At 43.3% G+C, this 22,541-nt stretch overlaps 2 protein-coding genes across 2 annotated transcripts in view; both read left to right on the top strand.

Moving 5' to 3' along the window:
- The first annotated feature begins 574 nt into the window (after positions 1 to 574).
- Positions 575 to 1,000, top strand: LOC147431083 (uncharacterized). The gene has a single exon (XM_086493623.1). It carries the CDS (start codon positions 575 to 577, stop codon positions 998 to 1,000), a length of 426 nt encoding a protein of 141 aa, XP_086349749.1.
- A 4,978-nt stretch (positions 1,001 to 5,978) lies between these two features.
- Positions 5,979 to 22,541, top strand: part of LOC147431082 (uncharacterized) — a 46,423-nt gene continuing 29,860 nt past the window's right edge. Inside the window, exon 1 of the mRNA XM_086493622.1 lies at positions 5,979 to 6,511. Coding sequence (XP_086349748.1) covers positions 5,979 to 6,511 — 533 coding nt within the window. The remainder of the gene's footprint in view (positions 6,512 to 22,541) is intronic.

Raw genomic sequence — 22,541 nt, 5'->3', positions numbered from 1 at the left:
TCGAGTATTTCTAGGCCAAGCTCATTGGCATGGGAGGAATTTGAGGTTTGTCGTGCATTTGGCAATCCCTATTAATCAGGCAGTGCATGTCAAAGTTTTTTGAATGGACGCAGGAATGTTATCTGGCTTTTTGAAGATTAGAAATTCAGCTATCCAAAGCTCCGATTATGATCCCTCCGAATTGGGGTCAAGATTTTCATGTATTTGTGGATGCTTTTGACCGGGCCATTGGCAGTGTGCTGATGCATGGACAAATTCAAGGATGGTTGTGATCTATCTATTACGCCAGTAGAAGATTATCATCCGCAGAAAAGAATTATTCAGAAACAGAAAGAGAATGTTTAGGGATGATTTATACAGTGAAAAAGTTTCATCATTATCTGTTGGGCCGACGGTTTTCTTTCATGTGGATCATTCGGCTCTTCAATACCTGGTGCGCCAATAGAATTTGATAGGAAGATTGGCTAGATGGGTGCTCTTGTTGCAAGAATTTGATTTTGAGGTAATACATCGTCCAGGAGCCCAGCATGCAGTGGCTGACTACCTTTCCAGGCTAGATTCCAGTGAGTTGTCGATGAGGGTGGCTGATGAATTTCCGGATGCATCTTTCTTTTTAACAGGAGCTATTGCAGATGATCTTACAGTTATGCAACAACCTAGGATGATTCTCAGCATTCCATGCACTTGGTATAAGGAGATGTTTCATTTTCTCGACATTGGAGAAATGCCTATATTCTTGTCCGGTCATCAAAGGAAACGGATGGCTATTAGAAGCAGGAATTTTGAGATTGTCCTGGGAAAGCTGTATTATCGCACGGTTGCGGAGGTCTTGCTCAGATGTGTTCTACCACAAGAACAAGGATCTATTCTGGAGGAAGTCCATACCGGCATTGTAGGGGGCCACTTTGTAGCATTGATCACGGCTAGGAAAGTTCTACAATCAGGATTATGGTGGCCGTACATTGTTTCAAGATGCGAGAATCTTTGTACAACAGTGTGATGTGTGTCAGCGGTTGGGACAACTTACTAAAATGTCCAGAATGCCTTTTCGGCCAGTATTACCTTTGGAGCCTTTTCAAAAATGGGGATTGGATTTTATTGGACCTTTTAAATCGGTAGTAGATCACACTGGTAATAAGTATATTTTGACAGCCATGGATTATGCGACTAAATGGGTGGAAGCATGGCCTTTGCAAGATAATACAGCGGTTTCTATTGCTAGGTACTTATATAAGGATGTTTTTCCAGACATGGTTGTCCTACTGAGCTGGTTAGTGATCGGGGTAGCCATTTCTTGAATAAGGTGATGAAGAGAATGCTACAATTTTACTTTGTATTGCATAGGAAATCATCTCCATATTATCCTCAGGCGATTGGGAAGGTGGAATCAACTAATAAGCAATTGGTTCGTATCCTGACAAAGTTAGTGAATATGCAGAACGAATTGGGATGTGAAACTTCCTTCTGCATTATGGGTTTATCGGACAATATATAAAGTGGCAACAGGATTGACTCCTTTCAAGTTGGCATTTGGTATGGAGGCAATTACCCTAGTGGAGCATGTGGTTCCAAGTTTGAGGATGCTAATTGCGGATAAGCTTCTTACGAAAGATTCCATCGTTTATCGTTTGGATGTTTTGCAGGAATTAGATGAAGAGCGGTTGCCCAGTTTTGCAATGTTGCAAGATCTGTAGTCCAGGCGGAAGAAATGGCTGGATCGCCCTAATGCACGGCAATTTTTACGGGGGTAGTTGGTCCTTGTATTTAAGTTTCACCTTGGGAAGATGCTCGGGAAGCTAAAATTACGGTGGTTTGGACCATTCTAGATTTTTAAAGCATGCGGGCCCACTTCTTTTAATTTGGCTGACTTGCGGGGGGAGGTGATTTCTGTGCTGGTGAATGGATTTCAACTATGCCATTATTTTTCATCCACCTCGATTCAGCGCCCCTTTGCTATGGTACAAGAGCCGGAAGCCGCCCTAATCATGATTGGGAATTCTTTTGCATGCAATCTTGAAAAGCGAAAAAAGGTCAATGATGATTGCGACACCGTGGCACGCCCTATTTTGAGAACTCTTTGTGAGTGGTTTAGTGCATGCAGTGGATACCTTATACTCTCCTCTCGTTTTTTGCATCGTGTTCGTAAGGCTGCACTACATCATTCTGTTGTGCTTCTGTGTATCTTCAACACCATGACAGCCTCCTTGTTGCAATGCATTCTGTATACTCTAGTGCAGCAGCTAGCTCTTTGCAGGGTGGACGCTTGGTTGCAGGATTTGCACCTGGGTAGGCTTTCCCAACTTGGATTGGCAAGGTATTCATGTTCACCTGCAGGCCACATCATTGATTGAGCAGTTAGCTACTGGTGATGTGGTGCAGATCAACAACCAACAGATTCAATTGATAGCTGAAAGGATTTCAAGATGCTGATGCTTGCCAAGTGATGGTGTTGTGTGAGCGTCACGTGTTATTCCTACTGCAAAAGGGTGAATATAAATTATTAGGGCTCACAGATACACCGATAAGGGATGCATATCGCTGGTTCCTGGAAGCAATTTGGTTGCAAGCCAAAACTTAAACAATTTTGGCTAAAGCGCACAATGTATTACATTCGGCCAATTTGGGCCAGTGGCTTGGGCATTGATCGTCAGGGAATGATTGCTAGCAGAATGCCAAAGAGTGGTGGGATAGATGGGGTGTAGCACCCCAATAAATACCAAGGTCGGGCAGCTACTTACTTTAGTGTTTCCCTTGAGGGAAGTTTTTTCCCTCACCCTTCGCCCTCTGTGCCACTTTGAAGATGATTTATTTCTAGTACGTGGTACTGAGCAGTTGGCTCAAACCCAGAGTCAAGAAGTGCCTATTGTGAGGGTGTCGCAAATACCTACTCGCATAGTGGATATTTCGGGTATGTCGACTACAGTGGTAGCCTCTAGTGCACAAGAGATGGCCACTGCAGGAACATCAAGCCGAAAGCGAGGTCCAGAGGAAAGCCTATTTCCCACACCACCTCCTGCTGCAACATCAACTTTGCCGGAGGATTCCGCCGTTGCGTGCTGGAGACGCAGAATGCAGGAGCGGGCGGCAACCTCCACTCCACTTAGGACTGGCTCTGCAGGTGCGGATACTTCCTCGCAACCAAAACATTTCGGTGTTACTATCACAGCTGCTCAAACGGAGGGGACTCTTCCAGTAGTTCCGCCGTGGGAGACGACTACCGCAAACCCCTCTGATCAACTCCAGGCGTGCGGAACATTTTTGCAGCGCATTGCGGATTCATTGCATTGTGCTTGGCCAACTCCAGTGACTAAGGCACGTGTCATCGAGCTTGAAATGCAAGTAACGGCTTTGCAGGCTAGCATAGCCGACTTAACAATTCAAAATGCAGCATTGAATACTACATCTCGGCAACAAACTGAGGAAATTCAAGCACTGAGGGGGGCTAACTCTGTGTTTGTCGCTTCTATTCAAGAGGAATTTCTTCAATTGTGAATGTAGAATAGCTTGGCCACTTACTTAGCATCTCATCCTGGTGATGTGATGATTAACATGAATGATCTTGATGCCTTAGCAGTGGAGATGCAAAAGGACCTGCACAGTTTTTTGGAAACTCAAATATAGAGTTGGAGATCAAGGCTGTCTGCCGAGGTGATAACGCAGCAACCGACTCAACAGGTTGTTGTGAGGCAACCTGAGGCGTTGAATAATGACAGAGGTAAGAATATTGTCCACCAAGAAGGTTTTGATATTGCTGATTGGGCAAAAGCTACAGAAGAATGTGCTGAGGCCCAGGCTCATGTCTCTCGTTTGCAGTCAGTGATTCATCGCCTTCGTAAGGAGCGGCACCGAGTCTGTTTTTGGGTGGAGACATTGGCTCATTCGTTTTCACTAAGTCTCCTGCCATGCCCACCTTTTTGGCATGCACTAAACAGATACTTGTCTCGGCATTATCTTCTTCATACACCTCTTGCTCCTTTGCCACAGGCACCTCAGTCTATTTCTTTGCCAATGCAATTCATTCCAAGGGATCCTTGGTCGGAGCAACCTGAGATAGATCCACAGCTATTGGCAGAGGTGTATCGGGATCATCGCCAAGATTTTTAGGGATTTGGGTACGTCAATGTTTCCTCCTCACCAGAACAGGCGGAGGAACAGCAACTGGAACCTTTGACACGGAGGGGCTAGAGCTGTGGGTTTGCACAATCCACCGTGCGTGCCAGGTGTTACAGCATAAGACGCACATTGCGGTCCTCTGGTCTTGCGGATGTCTAGACATTGCGGACTAGGAGTCATGTGGCTTTGGGACAGTTCTTCATGGGATATCATGAGACAGGACGAGGTTTTGCACCATTCCCGATCTGTGCTGGAGCAGCGGTTGTATATGGGGGGGGCATACCAGTCTTTGGGGATATCTCTATTTTTCATGTCATCAATATATTTCCCTCTTGTACTTTGTGTTCAGTTGCATATCAATGAAGAAGACAATGTTCTGTTTCTGTGACTTGTCTTCTATTTTGCCTTCATGTGTTTTGATGTTCATATAATGTAAGGCAGTGTGAGGGTATTCATTCCCATAATACTTATTGCTCCTCTGCGGCAAAAGACATTACATGCTTGGACTTACTGCATCAAGACTTTGGTCCACTAGAGGTGACGTGCACCCTAGATGGGAGCCCACCTGGGATGTGAACCAACCAAAAGAAGAATGTGATGGCTGATCCCCACCAGATGGTCTCTCGTCTGACATCCACATTAAAGATTAATAAGTATCACCTAGTGCTATATCTAATCCGCATACCTCTACATGTCTACTTCCAATTTTCTCCAGGGATTGTATAATCACGTGATCACAACTTTTTTTTGTTAATAACCAAAGTGAACATGTTAATAACATGTTAACATATTTTCATGTTCACAAAAATGACGGTTTAGGGTGATTGGGAATCGATCAAAACCCGATGACGTTTTAGAGAATCCCATCAAGCATCTATGATTCTTGGAAGTTTTTTCCGGGGTCATCTTAGTAAGCTCGAAGGGGTACTATAGGTGGTCCCAACCGGACCCTTGGGTCATTGTTCCTGATCATCTTTTCACCCATGAGTACTGAAATCTATCTGTGTGAGTGTGAGTGGGTGTGTGTGTACTTGTGCGAGCATTTGCACACAGTCACAGTGCGCAGCTAAATGTGGGTAGTTCACCACACAGGGGGTGCATACGTGTAAGGCCATTCTTTGGAGTGCTTATCATGGGGCACTTGGTCGACGTGGCTGAGTAGTGTCCTATTGTCAATATGGCACATCGTAGTGGTACTAGTCGATAATGTGGCAATAATAGTATCTTTGTGACGATGTCACCTTCCCTTCCCTTTATCAAATGCAGACATATGGTTGGTAATGCGGCTAAGATAGGTCTATATACAATTCCTGTTCCCTTTGATTCGGGTGGCACCTTGTTGGTAACACATCAAAATGGATTTGTTTGCTAGTGCATGTTGTATTTTTTGGATATTGCAGTATTTGGTCGGTAACACGGCCAAAAAATGTTGTAAAATTGTTTGGTTTGCCGGTTACGTGGCTTGTATTGTTTTTTATGTGCATGATTCATGCGATACTTGGTTGATAACACAGCTTGAGTATTTCTTGGATCATAGTTTACTTCATATTATCTTCCTCTTCAATTTGATGAACCTCCAAAATTTATGATATATCATCTAATATCTCTCAATGTCTATCTTCAAGAAAATAAAGATTCACACCATGCAATCTCTCTCTCTCTCTCTCTCTCTCTCTCTCTCTCTCTCTCTCTCTCTCTCTCTCTCTCTCTCTCTCTCTCTCTCTCTCTCTCACACACACACACACACACACACACACACACACACACATCCCAAAAACACCAGGAGAGCACAGGCTAGCTTTGCCGCTGTCCTAGCAGCCCCGAACAAAATAGATCGCATCGGACAATTGCAAGCTGCCCTAGACATGGTCATGGAAGAAAACCGCGACCTCAAAGCGCGCCTTAGCACACTCGAGGCACGCTTTGACTCCATGGTCGGCCTCACAACAGACAAAGTGAAAGAAGTCGAAGAAAAAGTCACTCAAGCTCACACGATCCCACTCGCCAAAGTGGAAACATGTGTAAAAATAGAACTGCGGGAACGTCAGCTTCAAGAAGAGAATGCCCTCAAGCTTCGCATTGGAGGGCTTCCCCAAGCATGGGATGAGTGCAAACAAGATTTCTGCAAATTAATAGATCTCCTCAACGAGACTCTTCAACCGGTCCATGTCAACTACGATGCGGTCAAATGTATCGTCAACAAGTTCAACACCAAGCGCACACCAAGTGGACATGCCATTCTTGAGTTCAAAGACAAGGATGAACGGCTCCGACTACTTCAGCAATCGCGTCTCCTTAGAGACACCGGGTTTTGGATCGCCGAAGAACTCACCCTGACACAAGTCAAGCACAAAGGTGAAGAGCTGAAAAAAGTGTGTGAAGCACGAGCCAAAGGCAAGTGGGCAGTATACCGCGGAGGGAAGGCCATCATCCAGGAGTTTCGAACTCCAAAACCGGCTCCTACCCCATAAGACTCCCCTTAGGTCTTGCTTTTTCTTTCGATGGACCCTCAATCCTTAACTGATATGTATCGATTACCCTCACGTAGAAGAAGTGGTTGTAATGTTTTGTTTTTGGTCCCATGGGTCATATCTGACCTCCGTGGACGATAATTCAATCTATCTCTCTCTCTCTCTCTCTCTCTCTCTCTCTCTCTCTCTCTCTCTCTCTCTCTCTCTCTGTGTGTGTGTGTGTGTGTGTGTGTGTGTGTGTGTGTGTGTGTGTGTGTGTGTGTGTGTTATTACAAACCTGTAAGACAATTGAAAATGCTACATATAATTCACTCTATTTCTCTTTATGACTCTCAGAATATAAAATAATCCTTAAAAAATTCTTCTTTATTTCTATAAGGAAGCACTATTGCTTGTGGAAGTAGAGTTTCTTGCGGTCCTGCGGTCAAGATGCTAGAGAAGTTGATTGGGCCGCCTAGTGATGCATTCAAAGAGAGGCTCTTACAATTACAAGAGGTTTAGTTGGACAGGATGAGCGCATTGGAACATTATGGGCAGATGCAAGATAAAGCTTTAGAAAAGATAAATGAAAAGGTCAAAAGTAAGGGTATCAAGAAACATGACTTGGTTTTGCGCTACAACAATAAGTTGGACAAGACATTCCAAAAGAAGTTTCAAATTAAGTGGGAAGTCCCTTTCAAGGTAGTGGAGTGTTTTCCGAATGGTACATATCAGTTGGCTACCCTGGATGGGATTCTACATAAGTCAAGGGTAAATGGATTGCATCTTAAATTATATCATTCTAGATTGATGATGGTGGAGCAAGATGAGCTATCTACAGAACAAGTAATGTCTATGAGGGATAAAGAGACCTGTGACGCGATGAGTCTCATATCTCTTTTTGCTGCTGCTGATCATGAATGATCTAGCAGGCTAGGGGATGGGCAAATTATGCTAGGAATTTTTTGGAAGAAGTGATTGCACATATGTACATACACATGCATGGTGCATCAAATAAAGGATTGCCCATTTTCTAGAGCCAAGTGGTTGCGTGGGGCCCACATGTGTATAGGTAGGACAACGTGTACATAGTACATCAATTTTCATTATCACCAGTACTAGTGCGTTTTTTCTATAATAATGAGGAGTTGTTAGCACGTAAAAATTATCAAGGAAGCTATCCGTAGGCCAACGACATGAGGTAAGTAGGTGCGTCAGATGGCATCTAGTGGTGTTAGAAGGTCAAATGGGGTCAATACTTGCACGTGGGTAAGCGAGGACACAACTTGGGTGTTTTCTTGTGATGATTATGCAGAAAGGTCATCATGAGGACTATATTTGGGGGCCACTTCACGTGGTTGCGGGATGCATTATTGGAAAAATTTGAGTGCCAAGTGTGCGGATAGATGTAGAAGGGTGACAAAAATGCACTGCATGGCCAGTTTTTGGCATGTTCGGGGTCCATTTGAGGTCAATCAAAAGGCCAAAGGTGCCCTAGGGATAAAGTGAAGTGTGGACACAAAAAAACCTGAGAAAAAACCGGCAAAGTGTGGAAAGAAGAGGAGGAACAGCCGCAACTGAGTTTTTGTTGGAGCCTGTTTTGGCCATAAACTGCTCATCTCAGGTCGAATTTGAGCACTTTGATATTGAAGACTATGGTTTTGGGCCATTCCAAATGCAATGGTGCTATCCATTTTGCCAAATTCCTCACTATTTTTCTGCTCTTTTGACTGTATAAGTTTTTCCTTTGAGCGAAACCTCTGCTCCAACTTGTGATTGTATCTGGCATATTTTACCCATATTGTGTGAGTTATTTGCCCCATTGGTGTTGGCCCAAGCTCAATTGTATCTAAACATCAAAAATATTCCTCTTTTGAGCTGCATTTTTTGGGTGTGTGTGTGTGTGTGTGTATGTGTGTGTGTGTGTGTGTCTATGTTGAGTGGGCAACTGGATAGTCTCTCTCCTCTCACTCCATCGGTGTGTTCCCTGTCTCGACCAGGTGGGTTGTTGATGCATGCTTTTCACGACCCCCCTAGAATTTGTCACTTGTACATAGCCAAGAGGAAAAAACCAAAAAAAAAATCATCTTGCATTTTGAAGGCTTCCAGCTCCATGCGTAATGCTAGTGCGGAAAGAAAATTTTAGCTAGTTGAGAGGATACGCTTGGGGGATGTTGCCTAATCATGAGTCAATTTTTTGCATGCATGAGCTTCACATGGGAATGAGTTCCATACATTGGTGAACTCCATTTGTAAAGGGAATGGGAGTTAATTTTACTTAGGGAAAGATGAATTTTAGAAGGTCAAGTGGCAGGATCCACCATTCTAGGATTTTCTATGCAAAAATTTCCTTGTGTACAGATAAGATACTTGGTGACATCATGGGCCCTTGAGGTATCAAGCTCATGTGGTACATAATGGAAGACTCCAAAGCAAGGTGCATGTGATGTGGGCCACCTTCCCCTTTGGCTCATAAAGAGAACAAGAAAAACATGCTTTTTTTATCATTTTTTCCAATAGTTTTATAAACGTATGGATCCCATATCATAAGTAGACCCCCCTAGGACCCCCTCCACGCCCTCCCCTTGCCACCTACCCTCAAAATTTGGATGAAACCCTTTGGGACCCATATTGGAGCCATTGTGGTGAAAAAACACCTATTTTGGGCCTTTTTCCTTTCACCTAGTCTTCACTTATCTTGCCCTATTCATGTTCTTTCTCACACACACTTAGTTTTGCACAAAATTACCTTCACTCTTCATTCCTAATAAGCCCTCCCAAGCTTCCATGGCTGCACTTCATCACCTTTCCCTTTCTTGTAAGGATGTGCACTAGTTAACTACACACACAATCACACAAGTATGGATTCAATATGAATTCCTATCTTTCATCACAAATCCTACTTCACCCCACCAAAATCAACCATAAAACTCAGAAAAATCCATCTCTTCACCTCCCACTCTCAGTCATTTATATATATATACATGGGATATACATCTACCTCTTTACTATGCCTCATTGATCACTTGCCTCTACCAACAATGGTGAGATGAGAACTCAATATATTCAAAGGCTCAAGGGTAAATAAAATTTTTGCAAGTGGATGATGAAGAAGTACCATTACAAGTGGAAAGGAGAATCTTCTAGGAGAAGCATCTACAACGACAAGGTGGTGGCTCCCAAGGCATCTCAGTTTGCACCCCCCCCCCGGTTTAGCCTTGTAAATTGTAATTATCACTAAATATAATCATGCAAGAAAATCTATATAAAGTACCCCAATCTTAGCCAAAGGGGGCTGTCCACATTGTATATTTCATTCACTAAGTACTTGAGTGCAACACTAGGACACCACTAGTGTATTGGGAGGCGGAGTTTTATGTATATCTTGTCATTAGCAAGTTATATTTTTGTGTGAGCTTTGCTACTGGCAACCTTCCCTTTAATGGAGTTGTGATGCTTACCCTTATTCCACTCCACATTGAAGTTTTCATAATGTTTAGTCTCTTTGCTTGTGAGTATGTGTGTAGAGTATGAGTGAATATGTCGCAGATTGTGGAGGCTTGAGAGTATAGTGAAGCATTGCATTGTATTGATCCTTCTTCCCTTCATTCTATCCACTCTCCAACACATTTCCATTACCTTCTCTTCTTATTCTCTCTCTCTCTCTCTCTCTCTCTCTCTCTCTCTCTCTCTCTCTCTCTCTCTCTCTCTCTCTCTCTCTCTCTCTCTCTCTCTCTCTCTCTCTCTCTCTCTCAATAACATACGCACACAATTGCCCTTGCCATTGCAGCCATTTGACAGAGCTGCTAAAGAGAGGTCTTGAATAGGCACCCCTTCAAGCCTCCCACAACACAATAGTGGTTTCCTCATACCATCATCCTTCCATTTGGATTTCTTTCGCGTGCGCATTCTCACTTGGGTGTTAGAAGTTAACCTGATGAGGTTGCAACATGAGTGCGTATCCCAATGCCTTTGTGCATGTGTACTATGTGCTGATTCTCACTTTGCGTCCTAGCCGCACTTTTAGCTAGGTGGTGCCCCAAAGTTTTTTTTGCCCTCCCTTGATGAGGTCCGTGTGCATCGTTTTGGTGTAGAGGCCACCAGGTTTTTTATGCACGCCTCATTAAATGGTGCCCCCATGGAGGAAGGTTTTCTAAGCCTTTAGTTTCATTGCAAATGAGTGAACAAACCTCGACAACCACACTCGAGGTAGAGGTTTTCTACGTTGACATCCATAATGACGAGTGCGTCCACATCAAGGGAAAAAAGAGAGTAGTGAAACCTCTTTTTCCTGAAGAATCCTCAAAGAAGAAGAGGGCCATAACCACCCCTAAGTGGCCAAAGGATGTTTCACGAGTGAAAGGAAAGGAAGGGTCTAGACAAGCTTGAAATTACATGGTACACAAAGGGAAGGAGGCACTTGGCAGTGCGGGTGCTTCAAGTTCAAAGCTTGTTTCAAATGTAGTAGCAAAGATTGCACCCAGGCTACCATGGAGGCCTTCCTTTGAGGCAAAACGACGTAAGGTCGCATACTATTTTACGGCATGTATGCGAGTGCAACCAGTACACTTTGTTAACCTCGAAGCAAGGACATCAAAGGCACTTCCATGTCCAAAGGAAGAGTGTTTCGGCTATTGTCTCATCGGTGCTCTGGAGAGCGGGTTGAGAGCCTCTCTGCTCTTCCCTTGCAACTCATCTTAAAGAAGCCTTCTGCCACATATGCAATAGAGTGGATTGGGGGAGATTTACACCTAAATGGAGTGCTCTATATACAACGGTTTGATTACGGTGTGAGTAGGATGGAAACACACACAACACCTCTATAATGACCCGACACACACTCTTGGAATGATACACACACACACACACACTATGGGCCACCACTCGCAGCTTACACAACCCACCTGGCCGAGACAGGGAACACACCGATGGAGTGAGAGGTGAAAGACTACCCACTCCACACAGAGAAAGACACACACACACACCCAAAAAACTCAGGTCAAAAGATGAGAATTTCTGATGTTTAGATACAATTGAGCTTGGCCAACACCAATGGGGCAAATAGCTCACACAACATAAGTGAAATATGCCAGATACAATCACAAATTGGAGCAGAAGCTTCGCTCATAGGAGAAACTTACACAGCCAAAACAAAAAAAAAATAGTGAGGAATTTGGAAAAATGAACAGCGCCATCGCGTCTGAAACAGCCCAAAACGCTAGTCTACAATGTCAAAGTGCTCAAATCCGACCTCGATGAGCAGTTTACGGCCAAAACATGCTCCAAAAACAGCAAAAATACAGTTGCGGCTGTTCCTCCTCTTCTCTCCACGTGTTTTCTGGTCTTCTCTCTAGTTTTTCATTTCCCACACTTAGCTTTATTACTTGCGCACCTTTGGCCTTTTAGTTGACCTCAAACATGCCAAAAAGTGGCCTCGCAATGCATAGTTGTCACCCTGCTACATCCATCCGCACACCTGGCACTCAACTTTTTCCAATAATACATCCCGCCACCACATGAAGTGGTCCCAAAATATGGTCCTCATGATGACCTCTCTGCATAATTATCACAAGAAAACACCCACGTTGTGTCCTCGCTTTCCCACGTGCAAATATTGACCCCATTCGACCTCCTAACGCCACTAGAAGCCATCTGACGCACCTGCTTACCTCATGTCGTCGACCCACGGATAGCTTCCTCGAGAAGTTTTACGCGCCACCAAATCCTCATTATTATGGAAAAAACACACTGGTACTGGTGATAATGAAAATCGACGTACTATGTATACGATGTCCTACCTGTACACATGTGGGCCCCACGTAACCACCTGGCTCTGGAAAATGGGCAATCCTTTATTTGATGCACCATGCATGTGTATGTACATATGCGCAATCACTTGCTCCAAAAAAATCCTGACATAATTTGCCCATCCCCTAGCCTGCTAGATCATTCATGATCAGCAGCAGCAAAAAGAGATATGAGACTCGCCGCGTCACAGGTCTCCTCATCCCTCACCTACATTATTTGCTCCACAGACAGCTCATCTTGCTCCACCATCATTAATCTAGCATGATACAATTTAAGACGCAATCCATTTACCCTTGACTTATGCAGAATCCCATCCAAGTTACCCAACTGATATGTACCAGTTGGAAAACACTCCACTACCTTGAAAGGGCCTTCCCACTTAATTTGAAACTTCTTTTGGAAGGTGTTGTCCAGCTTACTGCTGTACCGCAAACCAAGTCATGCTTCTTGATACCCTTACTTTTTACCTTTTCATTTGTCTTTGCCAAAGCCTTATCTTGCATCTGTCCATAATGTTCCAATGCACTCAACCTATCCAGCTGAACCTCTTGTAACTGTAAGAGCCTCTCTTTGAATGCATCACTAGGTGGCCCAAGCAGCTTCTCTAACATCTTTACTACAGGCAAGTCTACTTCCACAGGCAATAGTGCTTCCTTTCCATATACCAAATGAAATGGAGTAAACCCTCTACCTGTCTTCACCGAAGTACGGTAAGCCCATAATGCACTAGGCAATTCCAAATCCCAATTCTTTCCTTGGTGCTCTGTCACTTTCGAAAGAATTTGTACCAACTCACCATTGAATCTTTCATTTAAGCCATTACACTGTGGTAATAAGGAGTGGTATGCTGGTGCCTAATCTTCATCTTCGCGCATAAAAAATCTAGTAGTTTAGCTCTAAAGCCTGGCCCCTTATCTGAAAGTAGCTCTAGTGGCACCCTAAACTTGCAACATATTTCATCGTACACAAATTTTGCCACATCCTTTGCAGTGATTTGTTTTACTGCTATAGCCTCTACCCATCTAGAGAGATAATCCACTGCATCCAAATATACCTTTTGCCCCTGCTTGTGATAGGTAACGGGTCTATTGCATCAATCCCCCACTTTTCCAACACATCAAACGCCATAATGGTTTTTTGTAGCTCTGGCTTCAACACTCTCTTCCCAAATGCTTGACACCTATTGCAAGACCTACACCAATGGTGAACATCCTTGTGCAAACTTGGGTATACATACCCCTCTTGCAAGATCTTATGCAAGGTAATATTTAGAGCAAAATGGCCGCCACATGCACCTTCATGATTCTCTTCCAACACTCTGTAAAGCTCCTCCCGCCAAGGTACACGTCTCAACACGAGATCAGCCCCTTTCATGTATAGGACATCACCAATCAATTTGTACATGTATGCTCTACGCACAAAGCCATACTTCTTAGAATTCTAAATGTCCTTTGGAATGATTCCTGTTAGCAAAAACTCCTCTTCTTGAGCCAAACTTTCCCGGCCATTATAAAGAGGTAAATTGGTCCTCAACACTAGTAGTTCCCCAATCATGCTTTGAGCTGCTTCATGTGCCTCTCCATTTAGAGCACGTTCAATGTGTCCGATGCTCCATGCTTCAAACCTTTTTAACAGGACTTTAATTATGAAACACATTTCCTTCAATGAGGTGTTCTTGCTCTTCCACATACCCAGCACTTGCTTCACAACTAATAAAGCATCACCTTTTATTCTCAACCTTCTAATCCCATACTTCAAACAAATGTGTAATCCGGCTTCCAATGTAGCATATTCAGCCTCATTGTTACTATGCGCATCCAACTTGAACCCTCTCTTGCATACTAGCTTCCCCTCTGGATGGTAAAGTGCTATACCCCCTGAAGCTGCATCATGGCTTTTTCTGTATGATCCATCAAAGAACAAAACATGTGCATTGCTGATATGTGGAACTTCTTCGACTACCTTTCTCACCGCCTCTTCCTTAACGATAAGGGGATTCTCCTTGTAGGTCAACAAATCGGCTAGGGTAGCTCTTGTACTGTCTTCCACTAGAAAAGAGAACTCAAACTCTTGTAGCTCAATTACCCATTTCTTGACCACATTTGACATGTTAGTGCCATTAATTAACTGTGGCAAAAAGGCATAACTCGTCAAGAAAACAAAAGGTCGTGGTAGCAAGTAATGACGAAATCGTTGACAAGAAAATATTACACTGGCCATCACTAGCTCTACTTCCGAGAATTTTCTCTCTGCTACCAACTTCACTCGGCTTACAAAATACATTGGCCTCATATAATGGCTGCCCTTCCCCTTTTGCAATAGCATGGCTCCAATGGCATCATCCCCTACTGATGGATTTACATAAAACGCTTTCTCCCAATCAGGAGCTTGCATGGCTGACAGCCCCCCTAACACCTCTTGAAACACTTCTTTACACTTGTCATCCCATTGCAATGGATCATGCTTTGCCACTTTTTGTAATGGGTAAAGGAGCTGTGAAGACAATGGAATAAACCGTGCCATGTACTTCACTTTGTGTATAAAGGTTTCCAATTTCTTAGTACTCGTAGGTGACGGAAGAAGAATAATAGACTTAACCTTGTCTAGATCAGCCTCAATGCCATTTTCTGACACCATGTGACCCAATAACTTCACCCTTGGCTGTGCTAGATGACATTTATTGGTATTTAGTTGTCCTCCACATTCATCATATCGATCCAATACCATTTCCAGCTTCTCATGGTGCTCAACCCTACTGCTATAGGCACAGAAGTCATCCATAAAAGCTTTAACACAACTACCAATGAAAGGTTCCAATACCCAAATTGTTCTCTCTTGATAGAAGGAAGGCCCATCTGTCAACCCAAATGGCAATACTGTGTAACAATAACAACCCCACGGCGTAATGAAAGCTGTCTTTGTCGGTCTTTAAGAGCAATCTTCAATTGAAAATAGCCTAAAAAACCATCACACACACTGTACCTCTCATAACCTGCCGCTGAATCCAAGATCTGATCGATGAATGGCCTATCAACTTAAGTTGCCCAATCATTGGCTCATACACAATGCTTTTCATGTGAGCCTCTTAAAGCCTTACAAAGGAGAGCCACCTCAAGAACCAACTATTGAAGACCCACCGGAGATCGAGGACCACGAGGAGGTGCTGCAGCCCGAGTCCATTCTCCGACATGAAGACAAGGTATTAAGAGGCGGTAAGACTATCCGACGATATCTTATTAAGTTTAAGAATTATCCTTTTGAAGATGCTAAATGGATGCAAGGCATACAATTAAAGGATAACCTAAACCTTGTCAATGCTTACAATGCTTCCCAAGAGTAAGCAAATGTACAAAATGTTAAAAAAATGAACAAAAATTTTTGTCTTATAAGACTCTCTTTTTCTTTATTTGTGCACAAAAATAAAGTAGTATGCATGCTTAGATCAAGTTTGTGGAGACGACGTCTCCCAAACACCAAGTAGAGCTTGTCACTCTACTATGGAAGACTGATAGGACTAATGTGCAGACATGCTTGCGGCAGCCTCAGGCTCTCAAGCGCCAAATGGACTAGTCATCCATTATGGAATGATGTCGTAGGGTAACATAGGGATCCTCTACCCGCTAAGAAAAGGACTCATGCATATGCTTTATCTTCTCTACACCATAGTCGAGGACGACTATGATTTCAAGAGAGAGGTAATGTCATAATAATCAATATCTAATTCTCCTAAATGATTTTCTCATATTAAACTGATCATTTAATGTGGGGAAGTGCCAAGGGAGAAAAGGCTAGAATATTGGTTAAGTTAGCAGACCGGCCACAGTAGGGATCCAAAGGAGGGAAAATAGGGATCCAAAGGGGGGGCCATCTGCAAAAGAGCCATGTGAAACAATGGGCTAAAAAGACCCTAAGGTTCAGCCCATTAAGACTTCCAAAATGCTAAGGTTCCAAAATTCAAAGGTTGTGTCCAAAGGTCAACCTTAGGGAAAATTGGATGCTTAGTGTGTGTGCCCAAAAAGTCTTTCTGCATCCCTACATGGGAGGGGGCAAGCCCCAAAGCTAGGGGATGAGAGAGAAAACCACACACACACACACAGGCTCCCTTTACACAAAGGGAATGAGGGACACATGTCAGCTCCCTAGGCCAGATGCCCACAAGGTGTGCCCAATTCCTATTGGAAGACCCTTGAAGTGGACCAATGAGAATTAAGCTAGAGTAAATCTAGTTTAATTAATTTAAAAACATTTAATAAAAGAAACCAATAAGAATTAAGTGTCCTAGAAGACTATTGGGCAGTCTCCCAAGGGGTCCAATGAGCATTCAGAAGCCCCATGGCTTGCCTGATTCCTATTGGCCAGGAGGCAAAGGGGTCCAATGAGAGTTTAGTTTAATTATTTAATTATCTAAAGCTCTCACAAAAGGGGAAAGGGGGACACATGTCAGAAGGCTATCACTTATGCTGCTTAATTCCTATTGGCTTGACCTGGGGAGGTCCAATGAGGAAAAAGCCAGCCTAACTTAGCAGCTAGGGCTCGCCCAAGAGAGAGGGGGGGCTGATTTTTGCTGGGCATTCACTCTCACACTCTCACACTTGACCATGTGTGAAGGAAAAACACTCTATCTCCTCCCAAGCTTTAATGGAGAGCTCATCACCTACTCCAAGCTTGTGAGATAGAAGCCTACATCAACACTCTCTTGGCATGTGGATGCAAATCCAACCAAGAGCCAAGCTTCAATGCATGCTCATCTTCTCTACCAAGCTAATTACTAAGCTAAGCTATGCTAATATGAGTGATTATGTGAGGAGATGTACTTCTTTCTCGTAAGATACTTCTTTTTCCTCTCAATCTACTCTCATACCCTGCTAGCTCTCACCATCTTCGAAGGTGTGTGAGGTCTTGGGTCTGAGAACGGGGATAATTCAAGTTGTGTTTGATTAAGTGTTTTGCTTGGTGTATGAAGCTTCCATCTTCATTGCACTAGCTAGTCTTGAAGGAACACAAAGAATTGTATTGTACAATGTCTCTCTTGATGGGAGAAACCATAATACAAAGCCTTTTGGAGGGGGGACCGGCTCCATGCAAATCCGGTCCTCAACTGTTGTCAATAGCTTAATTGCTCTCTCTTTTGAAAGTATTGTCGATGCTATCTAACTAGGTGTTATGCTTTTTGTTGCTCTCTCCACCCAAGCACTCTTGTAATTCTCATTAGGAATCTATTCTAATGAAATGCCCACTATGTTCATGCTAATTTCCGCTACAAATAAGATTTTAGGCCATTAAATGTTACATTGGTATCAGAGCTCAAGGTTTCTCTTTTCTTGCTCAAGAAGGGAGGTCCTCAAGCTAGCTACAAATGGTTGGTATTATTAATTGCCTGTGAGTAAGTAGAATAGGGATTTTTCAGCCTTGCAGTGCGCCTGCCTTTGTGCAGTTAACGGGGCATCACCGTCGAGAGCTATGGTCTTAATAGTGGAGTCCTACGGGGCTTGCCTACGGCTTAACCACTATTGAGCTATTAGAAGCTTGACAGGAGCCGGTGCTGTTTTGGTGTCGAAAGACCCTCTCTTCTATTCCTTGCAATTAATGGTATTCGAGCCGCGGGTACAGTAGCTTGAGTGCTTTTTCTAAAGGGGTAAAGAGGAGTAGCAACTAGGGCTTGAAGTGCCAAAGTACACTAAAAAGTTTACACCTAAAAATTGTTAGAATGGCTGACAATATTAAAGAGAGTGAAATTAATGTTGATAACTTTGATTTTGCTCATGAGCAAGCTACTAATGATGCTTCAATGCTTGTTAATTATCTTGTTTCTAGGCTTCAACAAGCCATGGGCAATCCATCTCTCCAAAGTGAAGTGCAACGGCAGCTCCGTGCTCACGGGATTCTCCAAGCTCATCACCATGACGAGAGAACACCTAGGAAGCCTCCTTGTGAGACTACCAAAAGAGGTCTCTCTCCGATTCGGGAAGAAGAAGAGAATCCATATGAAGGGCTCAAGAACTTACTTCTTGATGATGCATCTCCTTCCCAAAGGAGAACTCAAGAGCCTCCACCGAAGGAACGAGAAAGAAGCGAGTCTCCCGCCACCTCGGCGGAGATGGCTCCACGAAGACGGCGGGCTAAACGCTCTCCATCACCACCAAAGCGGAGAAGACCATCACACTCTTCTCCACGCCATAATTCAAAGAGGGATGATAAAAAGCAAGAGAAGAAAAAGGCGAGAAAGAGGACACCCTCTTCTCCATCTTCTTTATCCTCTTCCTCTTATGAAAGCTATGGTGAAGACGACAAAGATCAAGACAAGAAAAAGGCGAGAAAGAGGTCACCCTCTTCTCCACCTTCTTCAAATTCTTCATCTTCTGAAGAAAGTGATGGTGCAACTTTTGAACCATCAAAAAGAAGAGGCCATAGGAAATCCTATGCCGCATGGAAGAGGTCGTCCAAGCTGAAGAAATTCAAAGAGGGAGGGAAGAGCATCTCTTTCCTTACCTATGATGGTACCTTCGGTGCTACAGACAAAGTTTTGGCCTTTATCCAGCAATTCGATGCGGCGTTTGGAGATGAGGGCTTCACGGAGTCCTCTAAGCTACGCCATGTAGCTATGCACTTTCAAAAGTCCGCCAGACAATGGTGGTCTAGCCTACGAGCCAACGGTGAAGCTCCACGAACATGGAAGGCTTTAAGAGCTTCCATTATGAAGCAGTTTTTGGCCACCGATGCCAAAGACAAAGTACTCACCGAATGGCGAAGCTTAAAGCTCTCTCCCAATGAATCCATCCACAAATATGTAGACAAGTTTTGGGACCTACAACTCAAAGCCACTGTCTTCAAAAAGTTGGATTTTGGAGAGCAAAAGCAACAATTTTGTGCGGGCTTAACCGAAGAAATGGCGGAGTATGTCAACTCCCAAAGGCCACGTACCATATCGGCGGTAATACACCATACTATGGTGGCCTCGCGAATCAATTTCCAAACGGGGGGTAAAAGAAATAATAAGCCCCCGGAAAACAAAGGTTCCAATGAGCCTAAGGGGAAGGACAATGTCCAAAAGTCTCCTAAGGGCAATTCCAACAAAGCTAAAGAGAAGGGAGTTTACAAAGGAAAGAATAAACTCTCTCCTGAAGAGCTTGAGCGTTATCGTAAAGATAACCGGTGTTTCAAGTGCGGCGAACAAGGGCATGCGTACCGCGCTTGTCCCCAAAAGAACAACCGCCAAGATCCTCCTAGAGCTTCTTTGGTTGAAATCCAAGAGGAGGAGATTCACCAAACTCACCACAAAGGATCTCCTCTATGCCATGCTTGGGGAAAGGTAAGAGAACATGATGCTTTTATTCTCTTTGACCCTGGTTCTACTCACAATTTCATATCTATGGAGTTAGCCACCAAGCTAGGCATACAATCCTACGAGATGGGAGATATCCTACCCGCAGACAGTGCCTTCAAGGGGCAAGAAGCTTCAGTCACTCCCTTAATCGGGAAATTGAGGCTTCATGTCCAAGGCTATGTGGACAAAGAGGATTTCTTTATCTCTCCTCTCAAGCATGAGGATGTAATCCTAGGGGCACCATGGTTTGACCGTTTGGCTGCCCATGTTAAATTTCCTGAAAGGAGAATCTCCTTTAAGTTCAGGGAAAAGGACATGTATATAGATGCTAGGGAGATGGGTAACACCATCCCCATTGTACATACACCAGCTTTCAACAAGTCAATAAAGAGCTCTATTTCCGTGTACATGATTTTTGTTAAAGATTCTCAAAATGAACCTAATGCTTTAGCAAAAGAAAATAAAAGCAACCAAAAGGAATTAGAGTTATCCAATTTTCTCAAGGGGTTTCAAGATGTCTTTATTGACGACATCCCTGTGAGCTACCTCCTAAACGAGGTAATGACGACCATGCAATTGAACTTCTTCCAGGAAGTTCACCGCCTAACAAACCTCCTTATAGAGTTTCTCAAGCTCAACAAGAGGAGATTATGCGGCAAGTGCATGAGTTAATTGAGAAGGGCATGGTTAGGCCTAGCTCATCTCCATTTTGCTCACCTGTGCTATTAGTGCAAAAGAAAGACGGCACATATCGTATGTGTGTCGACTATAGAGCACTAAATAGGATCACTATCAAGAATAGGTTTCCCGTTCCACGGGTAGAAGACCTATTTGATAAGCTACAAGGATCGACCTACTTCAGTAGGATTGACCTAAAAAGTGGCTATCATCAAATAAGGATAGTTGATCAAGACATTGTAAAGACCGCATTTCGTACTACATTTGGTCTTTACGAATACATTGTCATGCCTTTTGGCTTGACTAATGCACCAGCCACATTTAACCGCTTGATGGAGAAGCTGTTCAGACCTCATCGAACCTTCACTGGAGTGTTCTTTGATGATATTATCATCTACTCTAATTCATTAGAGGAACACAAGCAACACCTCCAGGTAATATTTCAAGTTTTAAGAGAGAATAAACTTTATGTTAATCGAAAGAAAAGTGAATTTTTCTTGCAAGAGATTCAATATTTAGGTCACATTATCTCTCAAGATGGAATCCAAATGGATCCATCCAAGTTAGAGGTAATAAAAGGATGGCCTAAACCAAGGAATCTTCATGAACTAAGAAGCTTTATAGGTATGTGTGCATACTATAGACGCTTCATAGAAAAGTTCTCACAAATTGCGGGACCATTACATGACCTAACAAAGAAAAATGTTAGGTATACGTGGTCTGCTAAGGAGAACAATGCTTTCGAAAAGCTTAAAGAAAAGCTTATCTCTCAACCTGTGCTTACACTACCGGATCTCTCAAAACCATTTGAGGTCCAATGTGATGCTTGTGGTGATTGCCTTGGGGCTGTTTTGCTCCAAGAAGGGCACGCCATAGGCTATGAGAGTCGAAGGCTCGACCCTGTTGAGCAAGCTCTAGGCATATACGAAAAAGAACTCCTTGCAGTTCTACATGCCTTAGACTCATGGAAGCACTATTTATTGGGGACTCCTTTCATTCTGCGAACGGATCACCAAAGTCTTAAGTACTTCATGACGCAGACCAAGCTCTCCGACAAACAAATGAGGTGGGCAAATTTCCTTTCGCAATTTCATTTTCATATTGCTCACATTGCTGGCAAGCATAATCAAGTAGCCGATGCACTCTCAAGACGACCGAGAGTGAATGCGGTTTCCATAGCAACTCACAATGATCTATCTTTAATGATAGATGAGTATGCTATTGATCCCGATTTTAGAGATGTGATTTCAGCCCTTGCATTAGGAAAGAAAGAAGAACCATTTACTTTACAAGATGGTTATCTTCTCTATGGCAATAGACTATGCGTTACTAACTCACTACGTGAGAAAGTAATGTATGAATCTCATGCTCCCCCATATGCGGGGCATAGAGGGATTCAGTCTACCCTAAAGGGAATTGAAACATATTTCTATTGGCCTACCATGAAAGTGAACATACATGAGTATGTTTCCAAATGTGTGGTATGTCAAAAGACAAAATTTGATAGAGGGAAGCAACTTGGATTGCTTCAACCCTTGCCAATCCCTAATTCACCATGGGAGAGCATATCCATGGATTTTATCTTTGGATTGCCTAAGTCTATCCATGGGAATACGGGAATATGGACGATAGTAGACAGGTTCAGTAAACAAGCTCATTTTATACCTGTCAAAAAGACTATCAAAGCCCATCAAATGGCAACCCTCTTCATTTCACAAATTTTCAAGTACCATGGCTTGCCAATGTCCATAGTGTCGGATAGAGATCCTAGAATGACCAGTAATTTCTGGAAGGGTCTCTTTGAGAATTTAGGAACAAGGCTAAACTTCTCTTCGGCCTATCATCCACAAACTGATGGCCAAAGTGAAATAGCTAACCTAACTATTCTCGATCTACTAAAAGCCTATGTAACGGAAGTAGATCAAAGATCCCAATGGGAGAAGTACTTACCCTTAGTAGAGTATGCTTACAATAACACTGTACATACTTCTACAGGAAAAGCACCTTTCGAGGTAATTGAGGGAAGATCAAAAAGTCCCTTGCTACTTAAGGTACATGGGAAGATCTTCGCTGCAGATGAGTATAGCCGAGACCTACAAGAATCTTTCCAAAAGATTAAGGATGCTATCTCTATCTCACAGCAAAGGCAAAAGGCTGCTGCTGACAAG

Source organism: Adiantum capillus-veneris, chromosome 21 (genome assembly GCF_014529385.1).
Source record: "Adiantum capillus-veneris isolate H3 chromosome 21, ASM1452938v2, whole genome shotgun sequence".
NCBI lineage: Eukaryota > Viridiplantae > Streptophyta > Polypodiopsida > Polypodiales > Pteridaceae > Adiantum > Adiantum capillus-veneris.
Note: the sequence above shows the minus strand (reverse complement) of the source record. Positions and strands in the feature narration are given on the sequence as shown.